Source organism: Dromiciops gliroides, chromosome 4 (genome assembly GCF_019393635.1).
Source record: "Dromiciops gliroides isolate mDroGli1 chromosome 4, mDroGli1.pri, whole genome shotgun sequence".
In the NCBI taxonomy this organism is placed as follows: domain Eukaryota; kingdom Metazoa; phylum Chordata; class Mammalia; order Microbiotheria; family Microbiotheriidae; genus Dromiciops; species Dromiciops gliroides.
Window position 1 is genome coordinate 424,580,631 of NC_057864.1, and position 17,424 is coordinate 424,598,054.

Here is a 17,424-nt window from a genome sequence, read left to right on the forward strand (position 1 = left end):
ATGCATATATTGAGTTACCCAAGCATTTGTCATATTTACCAATTGGCAAAGCCAGCTGACACCTGCTTCTGATATCACTGTTGGCTGGTTTTGTGCCTCTAGTTGTCTTAAAGTTGCATTCGGTTGCTCTTCCTATTCATCCATAGCAAGTTCCATTGACAACCATTGTCTAGGACCAATTTCCAGACAGTCTGGAAATGGTGTGACACAAATATTATCTTGCCTCTTCTCTATCATTCCACTAACATCAATGGGCTTACAGGACCCATTTTTGCATTTTTTTATATTTGGCCACAGCTAAAGAATTGTTCAAGTGACCAACTTGCTAATGATAACCCTCTCCATACTTAGCTAGGTTCATCCAAAAAAGGCGTATCTGTTGCTAGAAACCATAGTTGAAGCCTTTCTACCATGGTAGGAAATTCCAGAGTTTATACACAGTTAACATGGCCTTTGACAATAATACTAGTAGTAATAATGATAATAAGCATTTGCTTAGCACTTTAAAGTTTGCCAAGTATTTTACAAATATTATTAAATTTGAGATAACCAAGGATTACCTCCACATTACAATGAAAGATCAGAAGAGGAGTTTGCAGAAGCATCCAGAAAATAGAGATTATAGTCCCTGTACTATTTACCTCACAAGATTGTGGTGAGGATCATAAAGATAATATATGTGAAGCATTTTACAAACTTTCCCATTCCTAATCAATGATATCTGTTATTATTGTCAGGCATTAGAGGCTAGCTGTTAACAAATAATTTGGGGCACACCAACTCATAAAAACATTCTGTGAAGGCATGGAGAGGTTGCTGTCAGCATCAGTTGAAGGAGAACCCACATTGAAGAAATTATACATCCTTTCAGTATTGAAGTATCATTTTTTCTTTTTTTAATTTGCAGGCCAATGAGGGTTAAGTGACTTGCCCAGGGTCACATAACTAGTAAGTATCAAGTATTTGAGGCCAGATTTGAACTCAGGTCCTCTTGAATCCAGGGCCAGTGCTTTATCCACTGTGCCACCTAGCTTCCCCCCTTGAAATATCATTTTTATTGAATTAATCAAAATATTAATCAAAGTGCTAGACTTTTTTAAAGACGATATATAACACTGCCCCCTACTACCATCACCACCAACCATATGGCTTATATATTATAGAACAAATATAGTCTTTACCCTTGGTCAACCCTAAATTATTACTAGCTAAAACTCACAGAGAGATCTAAGTATAAAACTTCCCTATATACAATATGGTCATATGTGACATGTAATTAGTGTAATATGGGTCCTCCACTAAATTAACATTCTGGTGCCTTATTGTGATATGGAGTTATACATGGGTTCTCAAAGCTAAACCATCAAAGCACAAGTCCTGACAGGTCCCACCAAGCTGGAAAGACCATGAATGCAAGTCTAATGACATAGTGTACATCTGTCCTTTGAGGACCAGTTTCACTCAATTAATGTTGCAGGATATGACCAAGGTTGAGGGTGCTTATACTTCTGAAACCAAATTCAGCACAGACTGTCTTTTTAGTAACTATAAGATTGGCCCCTCATTCACAGTAGGGGTAACTCCTGGCTTCAGGGGATCATAGGTCTAAAGGTAGCAAGTTGGGAAGTGGAGGGGTTTTTTTGACAGCCAGGATAGTGACAATTCATATCTAAGGACTCTTTCTCCATTTTCTGTCTGTGAATTATGCACCTTCCAGAAGAACCACTGCTGACTTCAGGAGGGATACTTATCCCCAACTTAAAATTTCTCTAATTCTCTAAAAGAGTTTTTATTCACATGGCCTTATTTTCATTGACACTGATGCTTTCTTCTATTCTTCTCCCTTCCTCACTGCTCCCTGCCCTGTAGAATGTACATGTAGAATGTAGATGCTCCCCATCCTGTAGAAACACACACACACACACACACACACACACACACACACACACACACACACAGGAAAATGATGCATGTGCCATTCAATATTATCATTCCAAATCCTCGTAGACTGTTGCCTCTTCTTAAAATATTTGAAACTGCATTGAAAACTACATTTGTCTCTAACTTTTCTTTTGTAAATGAACTCACATGTAAATTCACCAAATAAATATTACATTAAAAAAATAACTAAGGCCAAGAACCAACTAGTGAATATGCTTTTGGTCACATCAATTCATGACATAGCTTACTAAGTAATGGAAGGGTTCTGATCTGCATCAATGAAAGACCTACTCTTAATGACAAAAATAAGGTTCCATATTGTTATTGCTGTTACTGTTGTTCATGCTCTTGTTCTTATCTTATTCATTAGGACTGAAAAAAAAACATTCCTGGGATAAGTCACTATTTTTACTAATTTGCTCTTATATTTAATGCTCTGCTAACTATTTTACAAGCAGATTAGATAGCTGTTTTTTATAGTTGGACAAAAGTGTTAGAATAGAAGCTCATCTTCTGTAAGCTCACTGAAAGCATCCCTGGTACAATTCTAGTAGCAAAAACCATGGCAAAGATGCTATGTATCTCATCTTGTGCTCATGTGAATTTTATCTCCTTGTCCAAGTTTCTATACTTTAAAAGCTTTTTATGGAGGCAGCTAGGTGGTGCAATGAATAAAGCACAGGCCTTGGATTAAAGAGGACCTGAGTTCAAATCCAGCCTTAGACTTGATACTTACTAGCTATGTGACTCTGGGCAAGTCACTTAACCCTCATTGATCTGGAAAAAAAGAAATAAAAAAGCTTTTTATTCCACATACCTTGGAGGTTGAGAATTTGGAAGAGTGGCATTAATGAAAAACATTGTTTTTAAGTTTTTGTGAATCATTGTTATGTCCAGGCAATTGTGGGCAACAATTCCATCTATGATAATAGGCCAACCAACCAATCAATCAATAAATATTTGTTAAGCACCCACGAGGCAGCTAGGTGGTTCAATGGAAAGAGCTCTGGATCTAAAGTAAGGAAGACATCTTCCTGAGTTCAAATCTAGCCTCAGACACTTATTAGCTGTGTCACCCTGGACAATCACTTAACCCTGCTTCCCTCAGTTTCCTCATCTGTAAAATGAGTAGAGAAGGAAACAGTGAACCACTCTAGTATCTTTGCCAAGAAAACCCAAAAAAGGTCACAAAGAGTCAAATATGACTGAAAAATGACTGAACAACAACAAGAAGCAGCACCTACTATGTGCCAAGCACTGTGCTAAGTGCTTGGTATATAGAAAAAAAGGCTAAAGACAGTCCCTGCCTTCAAGAAGCTTATAATCTAATAAACCAGTTCAAGTATAGTTTATTTGTTGAGTTCTCCAGAATATTTTTGGATCTATATTCATAGTATAAGAATTGTTGTCTGTTCATGAAGATAGTAACATTCTGGATCGTAATTATAACCACTAAGTAATGTCTTTCTAGGAGGTAATAAACTTTTACAATGATGCATGTCTCCACATTTCCTTGCCTAATCTACGTTGATCACTTATTCTGGGTTAAGTATAACGCTTTGTTAGCTTCTAGAGGCCATGATCTAGTTCAGGATTTCCACCATAAACCTTTCATTTCTAACAAATGTGTATTACTCAGCCATTTGTTTACCACTTCCTTGTCAACATAATGCTAATTGAATTTATGCAAACACTGCCCAGAGAAGACCTCCTAACACTTTTCTCGGACCTTAGTCATTTCATAGGTTCCACTTAAAGGTGTCAAATTTTGTTTCGTACCTGTCCTCCTATGGAAAAAAAAACAGATCAGAGAACTGCCAGGGAAAACATAGTAGCAGTCTGTTTGTCCCAAGAGCAAGCAGGGCTTGAATCATGCAGAGACCCCTTCCAAAGAAGGAGCTAGAAGACTCTCTCTTTCTGATTGCCTCACCAAAACAAAATGATTGAGGGGCAGCTAGGTGGCAGAGTGGATAAAGCACTGGCCCTGAATTCAGGAGGACCTGAATTCAAATATGGCCTCAGACCCTTGACACTTACTGGCTGTGTGACTCTGGGCAAGTCACTTAACCCTCATTGCCCCACCAAAAAAAAAAAACTAAATGATTGAATAAATGAAAAATAAATAAAAATAAAAACCACCAGTGAAGTTAAGGAGCAGGATTCATGTGAGGATCTCTATATAGGCTAAATAAATTGCTCACTCCGCCACCCATTTTCCTAGCTGGCACCACTCATGACAAGTATGAGTGAGCAATTCAGAGAATTTGTCCCCAAATGATCAGGAACATCATCTTTACACAGAAAGGCTAGCACATGTACAAATTTGCTACCTGCCTTTGCCATTCTAAAATCTTATTTAAGAGGAATATAATCCACGGTTCTTCTGATTAAAAAATAAATGCTATCTTTTAAAGACAGCCATACGAGGGCAGCAAGGTGGCACAGTAGATAGAAAACTGACCTGAGTTGAGAGGATCTCAGTTCAAATCCAGCCTGACACTAGTTTTGTGACCTCTGGCAAGTCACTTAACCCCAATTGCTTCCCCACACACAAAAAAAAGTCATGCTAATTTAGCCTTATTTAATTCCCCAGAGTGCCTACCTATAAAGGAAATCAGATCACAGTATTATTGGACTTATAAATGATGAGATTATAAAGTTTAGAGCTGGTAGTGATCTTAGAGGTCATCAAATCCAACACCTACATTTGCAAGACAAGATGAGCATCCCAAGGCTGAGAAAGCTTAAGCAATTCATCCAAGGTCACAAAAGGAGTAAATAGGCAAGCCAGGACTCAGACCCATCTTTTAACTCCAAATCCAGCATTCTTCCCACCATGCAATACTGCCTCACAGAAGACCTCAAAGCTCATCTGGTCCAAAACACAGCTAACCAAATAATCCCTTCCACAACATCTCTAACAAGCAGTTATCCAGTCTCTGCTTGAAGACCTCCCATGTGAAGGAATCCCTTCCTCCCTGAAGCAGCCCATTCCATTTTCTGAAGGTTCGAATTGTTAGGGAATGTTTCCTTATATAAAGACACATATTTATCCCCATTGGGAAAAAAGTCCATCCCTATCAAAACACTTGACAACTGCTTAGTACTTTCAAAAACAAATGTATCTTTTTCCTTAACAATTAGGCAACAGTTGGGGTAGGAGCTGGCATATGGGGCTGTTGAGTTGAGGGTTTGTTAAGACCCCCTCCTGGGTTTTAATCTGTTTGTCTGATAATAGTAAATTCCACCTGGCCATGATTTCTTCTTAATACTACCAAAATCTGAAAGAGAGAAATGGATCCTCAGCAGCCAAAATTGCTTTCTGAAATAGCCACCACTTAAAGACACCTGAAGTTTATATTCGGTCCTTTTTGTAAGACAATAAATTGCTGTTGGGATTGAATTCAGAGCATTATCCCTTGGTGATGAAGGAGGTTATTACCTGCCTTTACCTAGCAAGCTCGAGAAAATATCCCTCCCTGCACCATTTCCCCCAATGAATGAAGCAGGCAAAAGAAAGATGCCGATAATGGATAGCACTTACAACTCCTCTTTCATGTATTCTGCTTATCTAAATTGGCACTCAGGTACCTGCCCACCAACTACCAGTAACTCTAAGAGGCATTAGCATCCATCAGGACCCCTGTCACAGCCAGGGAGGCTCCAAAAAGGGTATTTGTCTTGCTGCAAAGCCTGTTTCTTTCATACTGAATCAGCATTTCCAGGAGTCCGATGCCTTTTCTGAAAGGCAATACCTACCAGAGATGGAAATGACAGTACTTATGGAAATGCTGAACCATCAGGGTGAGAGAGATACAGCATGAAGGCGAGAAGAATTTTCAAAAGAATCTCCAAAGAGCTTTCAGGATAAGAAGGGGGAAAGAGAAAGTGTCCTCTTTTCTCCCACCTCAACTTTGATAGTTCATTCTTTGCTGCTGAAAGTCCTCATCCAACAAAAGGTACCAAGGAGGTACCAATTTAAACCCTATATCTTCACAGCTTTAAATCAAGGATGACAAGCCATTTTTATACACTGAGAGCCAAGTGGGTCCGGGGGAAGGATGTGCATATAAGATCAAATAAAATAAAAGTAACTTCATTTTGAATGATTTTTGAAATTACTTTATGATCAAGGAATAAAACAGTATTCAATACATGCAACCAATAATACATGTCTTTGTGTTTATAGTTCCAAATTATGACCAGCTAAGAAAAAGTGATAGATAGGAAAAGGGTTGAGGAAAATAAAGTAGAAGACACAGAGAAAGAATCCAAATTGCTCTTATATTGAGATGGGCAAATTGAGGAAGATAGCTGCAGAGACCCATACATATTTGAGAGGAATACCAGCGAGAGAACAAAGCACTCACAGACTCAGGGAAATAGCATGACTTTCTTGAAGCAATACCCCCATCTTGTGTTTTAAAGCTATGTTGCCTTTTTATCATTGTGAGCACAAATTGAGATATTAACTCTCTGCATTTGTCCCACAGGCTAAATGAAATTAAATCAAGAGCTTGATTATCCCAAGGACCAGAGAGTCTTCACCCCTCTTTTAAATGACACTCTCTAAAAAGTCCTTTTAAAAAGGCCAACAGGCTTTTTATAAATTATTCTACCTGTAACTTGACGATGTATTTGATATTCGGCACTGGCGTTCAGCAATATTCACTTCATTGTGGCCATGAAGAGAGCCCTAGACTTGGAGTCATAAAGACTTGGGTTTGAATCCTGTCTCAGACACTTACTAGAAGTACAAGTCATTTAACTTTCCTAAAGCTCAGCCTCCTCATTTTTAAAATGGGGATTAATAATACTAACCACCTCAAAAAGCTATTCTAAGGGGGCAGCTAGGTGGCGCAGTGGATAGAGCACTGGCCCTGGAGTCAGGAGGACCTGAGTTCAAATCTGGCCTCAGACACTTAACGCTTGCTAGCTGTGTGACCCTGGGCAAGTCACTTAACCCCATTGCCACCTAGCTACCCCCAAAAAAAATTTTTTTTAAAGCTATTCTAAGGATCAAATGAGATAATGTTTTGAAAGTACTTTGCAAAGCTCAAAGCACTATATAAATGGAAGCTGTTATTAAATCTCCAAAACTCTGGGGTACAGTTATCTAGTTAAAAGATTATTAAGACTCTCTCCTTCTTCTTAGCCCACTAAAATCCCTTTCCTTGATAGTTATTACCAAAGGTAATAATCTACTATCTGATTCAGAACTTTCAAATATAAATTTCTGAATCTCACATCTTTTTAAATGCCATTCTGACCTAGCAAACTTTTTTAGCTCCTTAAAACAATAGAATTCTTATCATATATTTATCTGGGATACTTCTAAGGTCCTCAAAGTAATATGGCATAAGGGGTAGCTAGGTGGCGCAGTGGATAAAGCACCGGGCCTGGATTCAGGAGTACCCGAGTTCAAATCCGGCCTCAGACACTTGACACTTACTAGCTGTGTGACCCTGGGCAAGTCACTTAACCCCCATTGCCCCCACCAAAAAAAAAAAAAAGTAATATGGCATAGTGGATAGAGTGCTAGATTTGAAGTTAGGAAGACCTGGATAAGAGTGTACTCTAACACTACTGTAAACCTAAGTCACCTAATACAGTCTATGCTTCAGACAGCTCCCAGGATTTACCTATTAAGTCATAAATAACTCACTCACTATAGTGGCATTCAGAGTCCCCACACTGAGGAAATCACATAGCCTTCAAAAATGGACATATTTTCCATATTCCTGCTGTCTATATTGATAGTATTTTCTGTGGGGGCCACATCCATTTACAAATAGTGTTTGCAAGTATCCATTTTTATATAATTTTAGGTAGAAATTAAATATTTCATTATTTCAATGGAATGTTAATAATTGCTCTTAATGAACTAAGAAACTGTCAGCAGCCTGTGATTTTGAGTAATCCATGCCAAAAAAAAAAATCCCAAATGAATAACTGATATTTATGTAGTATTTTAAAGTTAGCAAGGTGTTCTAAACAACTCATCTGATCCTCAGAATAACTGCATGTAGTAAGTACTACAAATATTATTATCCCCATTTTACAGATGAAGAAGCTAAGTGACTTGCCAAGGTCTCAAAGCTAGAATATGTCTAAAGTAGGATTTGAACCCAGACTTTCCTTTCTTTGATGTCCAGTGTTCTTTCAGTTACACCATACTACAAGGCAGCCTTGGGTCCTGATGCATATCTTGCCACTGGACTCAGACGGCTCTGAAGAAGAGGGTGAGGCTGGTAACTCTGCACAGCCCTGCCTCACTTAAATCCAGTTCCATGCAGGTCATGACATCACCTCTCGATGTCATGGTCCTCTTTGTGAACAAAGGACAAACAACAACAACAACAAATGCCCCTCTATGAGTGAGAGTTGGCTATGGCCAAATGACTGTGAACAGTTCAGACTATTTCAGTATCTATCTCTATGGCCTAATGTAGGATATAACTTTCATCTGGGGATCTGAGTGATCCTTAGAAACATTAATTATCAGGGCTCTTTGTGATAGCACATACATTATCAGGTTTCTCTGTTATTAGATTTTCACATAGACTTATTTCTGTCCATGCCGTGTCCATTGTTAGAATGTTAAGCTCCTGGGGGCAGCTAGGTGGCACAGTGGATAAAACACTGGCCCTGGATTCAGGAGGACATGAGTTCAAATCTGGCTTCAGACACTTGACACAAGCTGTGTGACACAAGCAAGTCACTTAACCTTCATTGCCCTGCCCCCCCCAAAAAAAAGAATGTTAAACTCCTTAAGACTACTTCATTTTTTTTCTTTGCATCCTCAGTGCCTTGAATAGTACCTAGAACATAGAACTTGCTTAATAAATGTTTGTTGATTGCTCAAATATGCCCATTTTACTTCTAAGGAAACTGAGGTTTCAGAGTATTCATGGCATGTCTGAGATCAAATAACTAATAACAGCCAAGACTAGATCTAACTCCTAGTACCATGTTCTTTCCATTAGATAACACTAGACTATAGTACTTCCCCATTGCCACTGAACAATGAGTGTGACATGGCCCTACCTAGGGGCAGGGGAAGGGTAGCTAGGTGGCACAGTGAATATAGCACTGGCCCATGGAATCAGCAGGACCTGAGTTCAAATCTGGATTCAAACACTTACTAGCTATGCCATCTTGGGCAAGTCACTTAATCCTGGTTACCTCAGTTTCCTCATCTGTAAAATGAGCTGAAGAAGGAAATGGCAAATCACTCCAATATCTTTGCCAGGAGAACCCCCGATAATAATAATGGAGTCACAAAGAGTTGGACATAACTGAAAATTATTAAAAGGGGGCAGGGAGATTAAAAATAACAATGAAAATTATTTTTTAAAGGGGGCAGGGGGAATCTCAAGGAAATAATAAACAACTTTCAGAAACTTGCATGAGGTAAAAACTATTTAAATTAAATGTGAGGGGCCAATGAAATACAAAGAATGTACTCAAGTATAATATAGAACTCATACTGTTAGGGTGAGAGGACATGGAATCAGAGTCTTGAAAAATGATTATTGAACTTGATACGTCTCAGACAGCTCATTAGGCCTTACCCACTAAGTCATAGATGGGTTGCTCTATGATGGTGATCTCTATTGATGGGAGAGCTGTTTAATTTTAATGTAGATAGAGAAAGTTGCATAAATATCTCCTGACAGAAGAAAACACATCCAGATCCATATGCACGTGTATACACACACACACACACACACACACACACACACACACACCCCGGATGTTGAGTCATACCTCCATCATCTTATACTTGTGGTACTAATGTTTTGAACCTAAGTGTAAGACTTTACTTTTATCTTTACTAAATGTCATCCTATTAGCTTCAGTCCTGCATATTAACCTAGTAAGATTATCTTGCATCCTGAGTGTATGATCTGGTATCTTAGCTATCGATACCAACTTGCTCTTTTAAGACAACACCGGTAAAAATGTTAAAAAGAAAAAAATGTTAAAAAGCACCAGACCGAGGATATATTCATACCCAAAGTTTTCCAACATGTTAGGAGTTATTAGAGCTTGTCCTTTCTTGGGAGAGTCTTTGAGAACTAACTGTATATCATCTTCCCACCAAAAAGAGGCATCCAGAAAAGGAGGTAATTTAGTGAACAAATGGCTTCCTATTCCAAGTAAATTGCTCAGTCCTTTCCTTTACATGAAAATATTCTTAGTAGATATTTAGCAACCAATATGCCATAGTATCAGCCCTAACCAACTCTGTAAACTTTTGTTCTCAGACTTGAGAAAGAGATTGAAGAGCTTGAAAAAGCAGAATTGAAAATCTCAGTTCATGAAGAGGCAATTTTAAAAAAACTAAAATCAGTCGAAAGAACAGCAGAAGACATTATAAAGGTAAGTAAGCAGTGAAGATTTTTTAAGTTATTCCTTTAGAGCCCTAGTCCTCCAAATAGTATCCAGTACTACTAAAATTTAGTCTATATTTTGAACTAATTTTCAAAAACTGTAATAATCACAAAAATATGCTTTCTTTATAGTCTGTGAAGGTGGAAAAGACAGAAAAACCAGAAGGTATGTATAGTTTGAGGTAGTCTGGTTCTTCAAAAATGAAGGTATTGTTTTTATAAGCCTGCTTACAATTTTATCGTTGATTTAAAATATTTTAAACTTGTATTGACTTTCTCTCAATTTCACAGAAACCATTGAAGACATCTATGCCAATATCCCTGATCTTCCAAAATCCTATGTACCATCTAGGTTACGGAGGGAAAGAGATGAAGCAATAGAAGAGGATGAGCAAAATAGAAAAGGTATCCCAACGGTTTGGCATATTGGGCTTTGAAATTTTCAAAATTTATTGTATCCATCTGGGCTCTGGCTAAAACCAGAGTTCTTAGTGTTAAAGAGTACCCTAGACTTTTCTTTTTGTATGTCTCATGGACTTGTGATATTGTTTTTGCTTAACACTAACCTTTCCAAATGTAAATAGAGGTGAGGGAGATGTGTTCTATTAATGGGTACAATCTAAGAATTTTTTTCTTCTCATGGTCCACCTACAGCCTAATAAACCATTTCTCTAGGGAGGTGAACCTTCTAGAGCATGAAGGGTTTGGAGTATTCAATTAGACCAGAGACAGATATATAGTATTTCTTGACCCTAAGGAAGGTCTGTTATATCAGCTCTGACGATAATAAAGGATCCAACATAGATCACTGATTTGGTATAGGCCAGATTTTTAAAAATTGTCTAATTGAAAGGAGACCAGGCTATATAAGGGCAACAAACCCAGGGAAGAGGATCATGTGGTTTTATGATCTCAGGAAACAGAGCCTAGTTTCTGGTATAAGACAATAAGTAAAAGAGGCAGTTCCAGCTAGTCTCAATCATGCAAGGACCAGGGCAGAGAGTCTGAAGCCCAGGGAGAGAAACTTGGGAGGACAGAAGAATTTCACCCTGAGAGTAAAAGCATTATTTCCCCATGTCAATCAGTCAACATGCATTTATTAAGCATTTACTATGTGCCAGAAAATATACTGAGAAGTAGGAATGCAGTGACAAAAATGAATTGGTTCCTGCCCTCAAAAAGCTTACACTCTTGTCACTCAGTAGTGTATCCTTTTTTTATGAAGAAAACAATGCGGGGCGGCTAGGTGGCGCAGTGGATAAAGCACCGGCCCTGGATTCAGGAGTACCTGAGTTCAAATCCGGCCTCAGACACTTAACACTTACTAGCTGTGTGACCCTGGGCAAGTCACTTAACCCCAATTGCCTCACTTAAAAAAAAAAAAAAGAAAAAGAAAACAATGCACTATTTTCAGTGAGCAGAGTCAGTCATTCAATAAATTTTAGTCAGCATCTATTATGGGTTACACACACTGTACAAAGAGCTAGAGATACGAAGAAATATATAAGATAATCCCCGCTCTCAATTAGCTCACAGTCGAATGGGGTAGACAACATAAAACAACTATGTACAAACAACAGAGGCAAAAGTCTGTGTTCACTCCTACAGGTTAACCTTGCCTAGTGGAAAACAGTGCTGAAAGAGGAGAGATGATGATCAAAAATCTGGAGAAAGGTGACAGCAAACCAAGACCAGAGTCCTTCAGCTGGAGGGGAGGGGGGAAAGGGGTAACTTGTGAAGCTATGAGATCATGATGTCGCAAGACCTCTGCTCTTTATTATTATATATTTTTCTTATCTTCTATTCCAGATTTTAAGCTTTTTGTGTTCCTGTGATGGAGAATATAATTTTATATATAACAGAGATTAGATAAATGTTTGTTGAATGAATGTTAAATTAAAAATGAACTCTCTCTCTCTCTCAATAGCTTTGTACACCATGGAAATTAAAGTTGAAAAAGATATGAAGACTGGAGAGAGCACTGTACTATCTTCAATACCTCTCCCATCTGATGACTTTAAAGGTACAGGCGTAAAAGTTTATGATGATGGCCGAAAATCAATCTATGCAGTCAGCTCCAATCACCATGTTGCACATAATGGCACTGATGATCTAGCACCCATTGAGGTGGAGGAACTTTTAAGACAAGCCTCAGAGAGAAATTCTAAATCTCCAACTGAATATCATGAGCCTGTGTATGCCAACCAGTTTTGCAGACCTTTAACCCCACAGAAAGAAGGGGTAACTCCTGGACCAAATATCCAAGAAAGGATGCACATTCAAGCTAATGGACTAGGCACTAGTTTAAATGGTTCTTCACACAACTTGGGAAATGGCTTACAGAAGGACAATCATCTCAGCCCCATGCGACCAATACCTCGCCCCAGATCAGTGGTTCAGCATACAGAAGATAACGTTCGTACCCATCCAAAGATGATGCCATCTTGGGAAGAAACAAATGTGATGCAAGAGGAATGCGTTCCCTTTTCCAAAGCAAGAGAGAGCACTCAAGAGCCAACCATTAGGAAGTCAGTACAGCAGTGTTCTTCACCAAATGTCCAGGAAGATGAGGAAGACATCAAGTACAATGTTGTTCAGTCCATGCCTTGTAATGTAGATGAATCAAAACCTGTTACCATGATTTTCATGGGGTATCAGCAAGCAGAAGAGGAGGATGAAGAAGAAAAAAAGTTCCTAACAGGGTATGATGGAATCATCCATGCAGAGCTGGTGGTGATTGATGATGATGATGAAGAGGAGGAAAGAGAAACTGAGAAACCATCCTATCATCCCGTGGGCCACTACAGTAAGGTTTACCAACCTGCTAAGCCAACACCACTCCCCAGGAAGAGATCAGAAGTCAACCCACATGAAAACTCAAGCCATCAATCACCTCACAAAAAGTCCATAGCCCTGAATGACCAAAAGGAAATCTTAAACCACCCCATCCATCATCCTAATCTTGATGGCCAGAGAGCTAGAGATGAGACAGAGGATCCTTCCCTCACAGGTAATAAAAAAGACAAGGCATGCCAATGCTGTTCAGTCATGTGAACAGTTTCCTTAAGCTACTCTTTCTGACTAATAAGCCTTCTTACTTAGCACCGCTTGTATCATCAGATAGAATAACATGAAATAACTTTTTTGTAATTGTTCATCTGAATCGTCACTGGACGGGCAGGTTATTAACTCATGTTTCTTCTTCTACATGAGGTTAAATATCTGAACTTGAGGTGGGTAATCTTGCAAAGACAGTCATAAAAACGGCTTTGGTGGTCAGGAACAGGGGATGGACAAAGATTGTAGTCATATTTGTATATTGCATTATTTTGTCTTAGTTATTTATGTCTTCAAACATGTTATGCTATTTTATGTGAATAGTTAGATCCTTTTTATACTGGGTAAGTGACAGCATTATCTTTTTTTCTGTCCATAACAAACACTTCGAAATTATCTGTGTATCATTTAACATATGCCTTAACTTTTCAAGAAAAGTCAAGCAATAGACTTTATTTTCCTAATATTTTTCCTAGCTTGCCTTCACCATGGCTTTTTTTGTATTTTAATAACTTTATTACCTGTTTCCTTATTTTTCTATATTTTTAAATAGAAGAAACACCAGTTTTCCTAATGCTTGTATATATCTTTCAATTCTGCGTTATCTTTTCCAGTCCAGCAAATTTATTTTTTCAACAGATTTGTTATACAAATCCATATGTTTCTCATACTATCAATTTTTATAACACAACATGAATGGGAAAAATACCTTTGACATTTTTTCTATAAAAATGATAACTCATCTTTTTTAGATTTATTGCATCTCAGTCACCAGGACACAGGCAGAATATTGATTTCCACTTCACATTTATAAAGAACAAAAAGAGGCATATCATAACTTAGAAAGACTATATTAAGTGTAGAGGAAGCCATGGCATAAGATATTGAATGCTGGACCTCGAGTCAAGACTGAGATTCAAATACCTCCTCTTACATGTATTAGGTGGGTGGCCCTAGACAAGCCACTTGACCTATCTGTGCCTCAGACAACTCTGGGATTATAGACCGAATCATATACAGTTTGTAATTTGTATTGGTAGAAGGAGTTACCATACTGGGAGTTTCCCATAACCTCCCTCAACTTTAACTGAGTGTTGAAAGATAAGAATCAAAAAGGCACTAAGGATTATAGAAAATGAATTTCTAAAGCTTATATTGAAGAGAATTTTGTTGAAAAGCAATGATTTTCAAGTTCCAGCAAATCCAAAACATTTCAACGGTCTGATTGCACTTGCATTCTCCAAAAAGTGTCTTCCTAGGTTACTTAGTATCCATAAGGTTGCATTCAGCATGACAAACAGCTGAGCTCCATTCAGCTAATTAAATTAAATGCACCAATTCCAAACCTAGTTTAGTTATTTGTAGAAACTTTTGGCTTCCTGGAGAGTACCCTTAAATTCCCTTCTGGATCAAAACTTAAAAGATGGGACTTCACAAAGGCAAGCCTAAGCCACCACCAGCTTTCCTTTCTGTTCCAACAATGAGCTTTGTTTAAACTTTAAACCTTTCAGACTAATTTCAGCTAAGAAAACAATTCAGGAGGCTTTGAAAAGAATAATGGACCATTTATGATCAACAATAACTACATTACCTACCTTAAAACCTCCCCCTTCTTGAACTTGGAAATTAACCAATTCCCCTCAACAGTCTCATTTCTTCTCCTCTAACTGTGTCAACACATTTGCAAAGTGGAGAAAGGCAGGAAGTGACTAACTTTTTCAGACAACACTAATCATGCCACTGAACTAAAATAATCAAAACAGGAAAACCTTTTCCAGACAAAGTAACAATTCAAAGAGCTGTATTATCATTGAAAGTTACTTGTAAGATAAAATACTCCCAATTCACTACCTCTCCCATTAAATTGTATCAGATCCCTACTTTCTTATTTAGGAACATGAATTACAGATCTAAAAAAAACCTTAGTAAAGCAAATGGTCTTACATAGGTATCTGAGTTTGTAGGCTCAACCTTGCACACAGGTGGAACGAGTAGCAACCTATGGGAGTTGATTTCAAAGGCCTCAGGAAGCTATCTCATTACCACCACCACCCAGCTTTAAAAAAATGCTATTCCAACCTCTTCAATGATTTCCACCATTACATTCAGCTGCGTTCCTTTGACTAGATTCCTTAAGACTCCAGTTAAAACATAAATTTAAATTATCTTGTGAGGGGTAATATTTAAAACCTTATCAGTAATTTGCACATTATAGTGAATGAGTGTAACAGATTATTTCCTGTTACCTGGTTTTCAGAGGAGGGAAGACTGAGAGAGTAAGAGAACCTTAGATGACATTGGGAAGAGGGATGTGTTAGAAAGAGGGCTTACTTAGCAAAGGGAAATTGGATACACTAAAGCCAAAATATGCCAAGTTCACAGATGTGTGAGGCAGCACCAAGCACACCAATCAAGGTTTTAGACTGATTCTGAATTGGACCTAAAGAAACCTTAGTGCTAAATATAGATACTTATTAGACTATTAAATGGCAGTGTTAATGCTCTATTTTAAAAATCCAAGAATTTCAGCATGGGAAGGCATCACAAAAGTCTTTTAGTCAAGCCCATACATAAAACAGAAATCTCTACCCTCCACCTCAACCTCACCTCAACCTCTCCACAACAACCTCAACAACTAGATGGCTTCCTTTCTTCCCTAATAGTCCCTTCCCTGACTTCTCTACCTTTGTCTGCCTCTCTCTCCCCCTTCCTTTCTCTTTACTTCCCTCTTTTTCCCTTCCTCTGACTCTCTCCCCACCTCTTGCTCTTCCTCTCTCCATCCCCCCCACTCCATTTTCTTTTTTCCTCCTTGTCTCCTCTACCTAAGCCCTAGACCCATCATGGGAAACCTGTGCACACTCTTAATGGCACTTAGTGCAGCAACCAAAAGAAGAAGGTAGTTTTGAAAATTGCCGCTGGCAGGCTAAGCAACTCTAAGCAACTAAGCAACAGGCTAAGCCAGTGTTACCCAGACCAATGTCTTTGAATTCAAGAAGGGGGAAAAAGAGAGCCTAGGACTTAGTTGCCACTTGTAGAGGTCTTCCTGCCCCAGTGCTCTCTAACCCCAATGAGTTACCCTTCCTCTATTGTGTGTCATGAACCTGCAAAATAGAAAGGAAAAAACCCTAGGCATTTAAACTTTATCACATTTTTAGAACTAGACAGTTGTACTGGAGAGCCCTTTAAAACATGATAACCCATAAAATAGGATACTTGTGACCTTAGCCCTCAGGCCTAATGTGCCATTTTAAAAACTTGAATAAAAATCTCTCTACACTGCCCACAACATGAACAAAGACATTTCCCCAGCTCTCCAGGAGAGAGAACACAAAATATAATGTGAGATGATAGGAATAAAGTTAGAGAAAAACTCAAAATGGGTTTTCCTTCCAGTCCATTTTTTTTGCCTCCTGCTCCGGCACTGTTCACTAATCCTGTACTCTAATCCCTAGCCAAAAGTGAAGAGGGAGTCTTCCATGTAGGCTTCACATAGACCAAATCCAGACATTTATTACTGTTCCTATACTTAGAATAAACAATTAAGTCCAATTTTCCTTAACATGGGGGGGGGAGAATAGTTTTGAAAGACTTTAAAAAGACATTCTATATAAATAGGATATCTTGGTAAGTGTGAGTATAGTGTGACATGAATGGAGGTCTTAGATTACCAAAGAGCCAGGTCCCCTTCTCACATTTTAAAAAACTATTTTCTGCAGAGCAGGGTGAGGCGGGTGGAGCTTTGTCCCAGGGTTAGGCAATTCAGAGGGCATCCATAGCACCTTCCTTAAGAAAGCTTTCTCCCCTGCCCACACCCAGCCGTACCAATTAGGTATGTTTCTTCCCCTTAGTGGATACACTTATAAGAGTAGAAACCTTGGAGTGTTCCCAGAATGAACTTCCCCTCCACAATGGCTACCTTCTAGGGGAGACTCCCCTGCATCTCTAATGCAACTTGCCTTGAGTGAAAACAATGCTAGTTGCAGTTTTGATATTCTGTGGTACTCTTAACACCTCTTATTTAAAGGCTGAA

The 17,424-nt window shown here is 38.5% G+C and overlaps 1 protein-coding gene across 2 annotated transcripts in view; it reads left to right on the forward strand.

The window, feature by feature from the left end:
- The window catches only part of PALMD (palmdelphin), a 74,179-nt gene that overhangs the window by 43,651 nt on the left and 13,104 nt on the right, over positions 1-17,424 (forward strand). For both annotated transcript variants that reach the window (XM_043962397.1, XM_043962398.1), the window contains exons 4-7: positions 10,212-10,326; positions 10,470-10,503; positions 10,629-10,742; positions 12,265-13,347. In XM_043962397.1, coding sequence (XP_043818332.1) covers positions 10,212-10,326; positions 10,470-10,503; positions 10,629-10,742; positions 12,265-13,347 — 1,346 coding nt within the window. The remainder of the gene's footprint in view (positions 1-10,211; positions 10,327-10,469; positions 10,504-10,628; positions 10,743-12,264; positions 13,348-17,424) is intronic.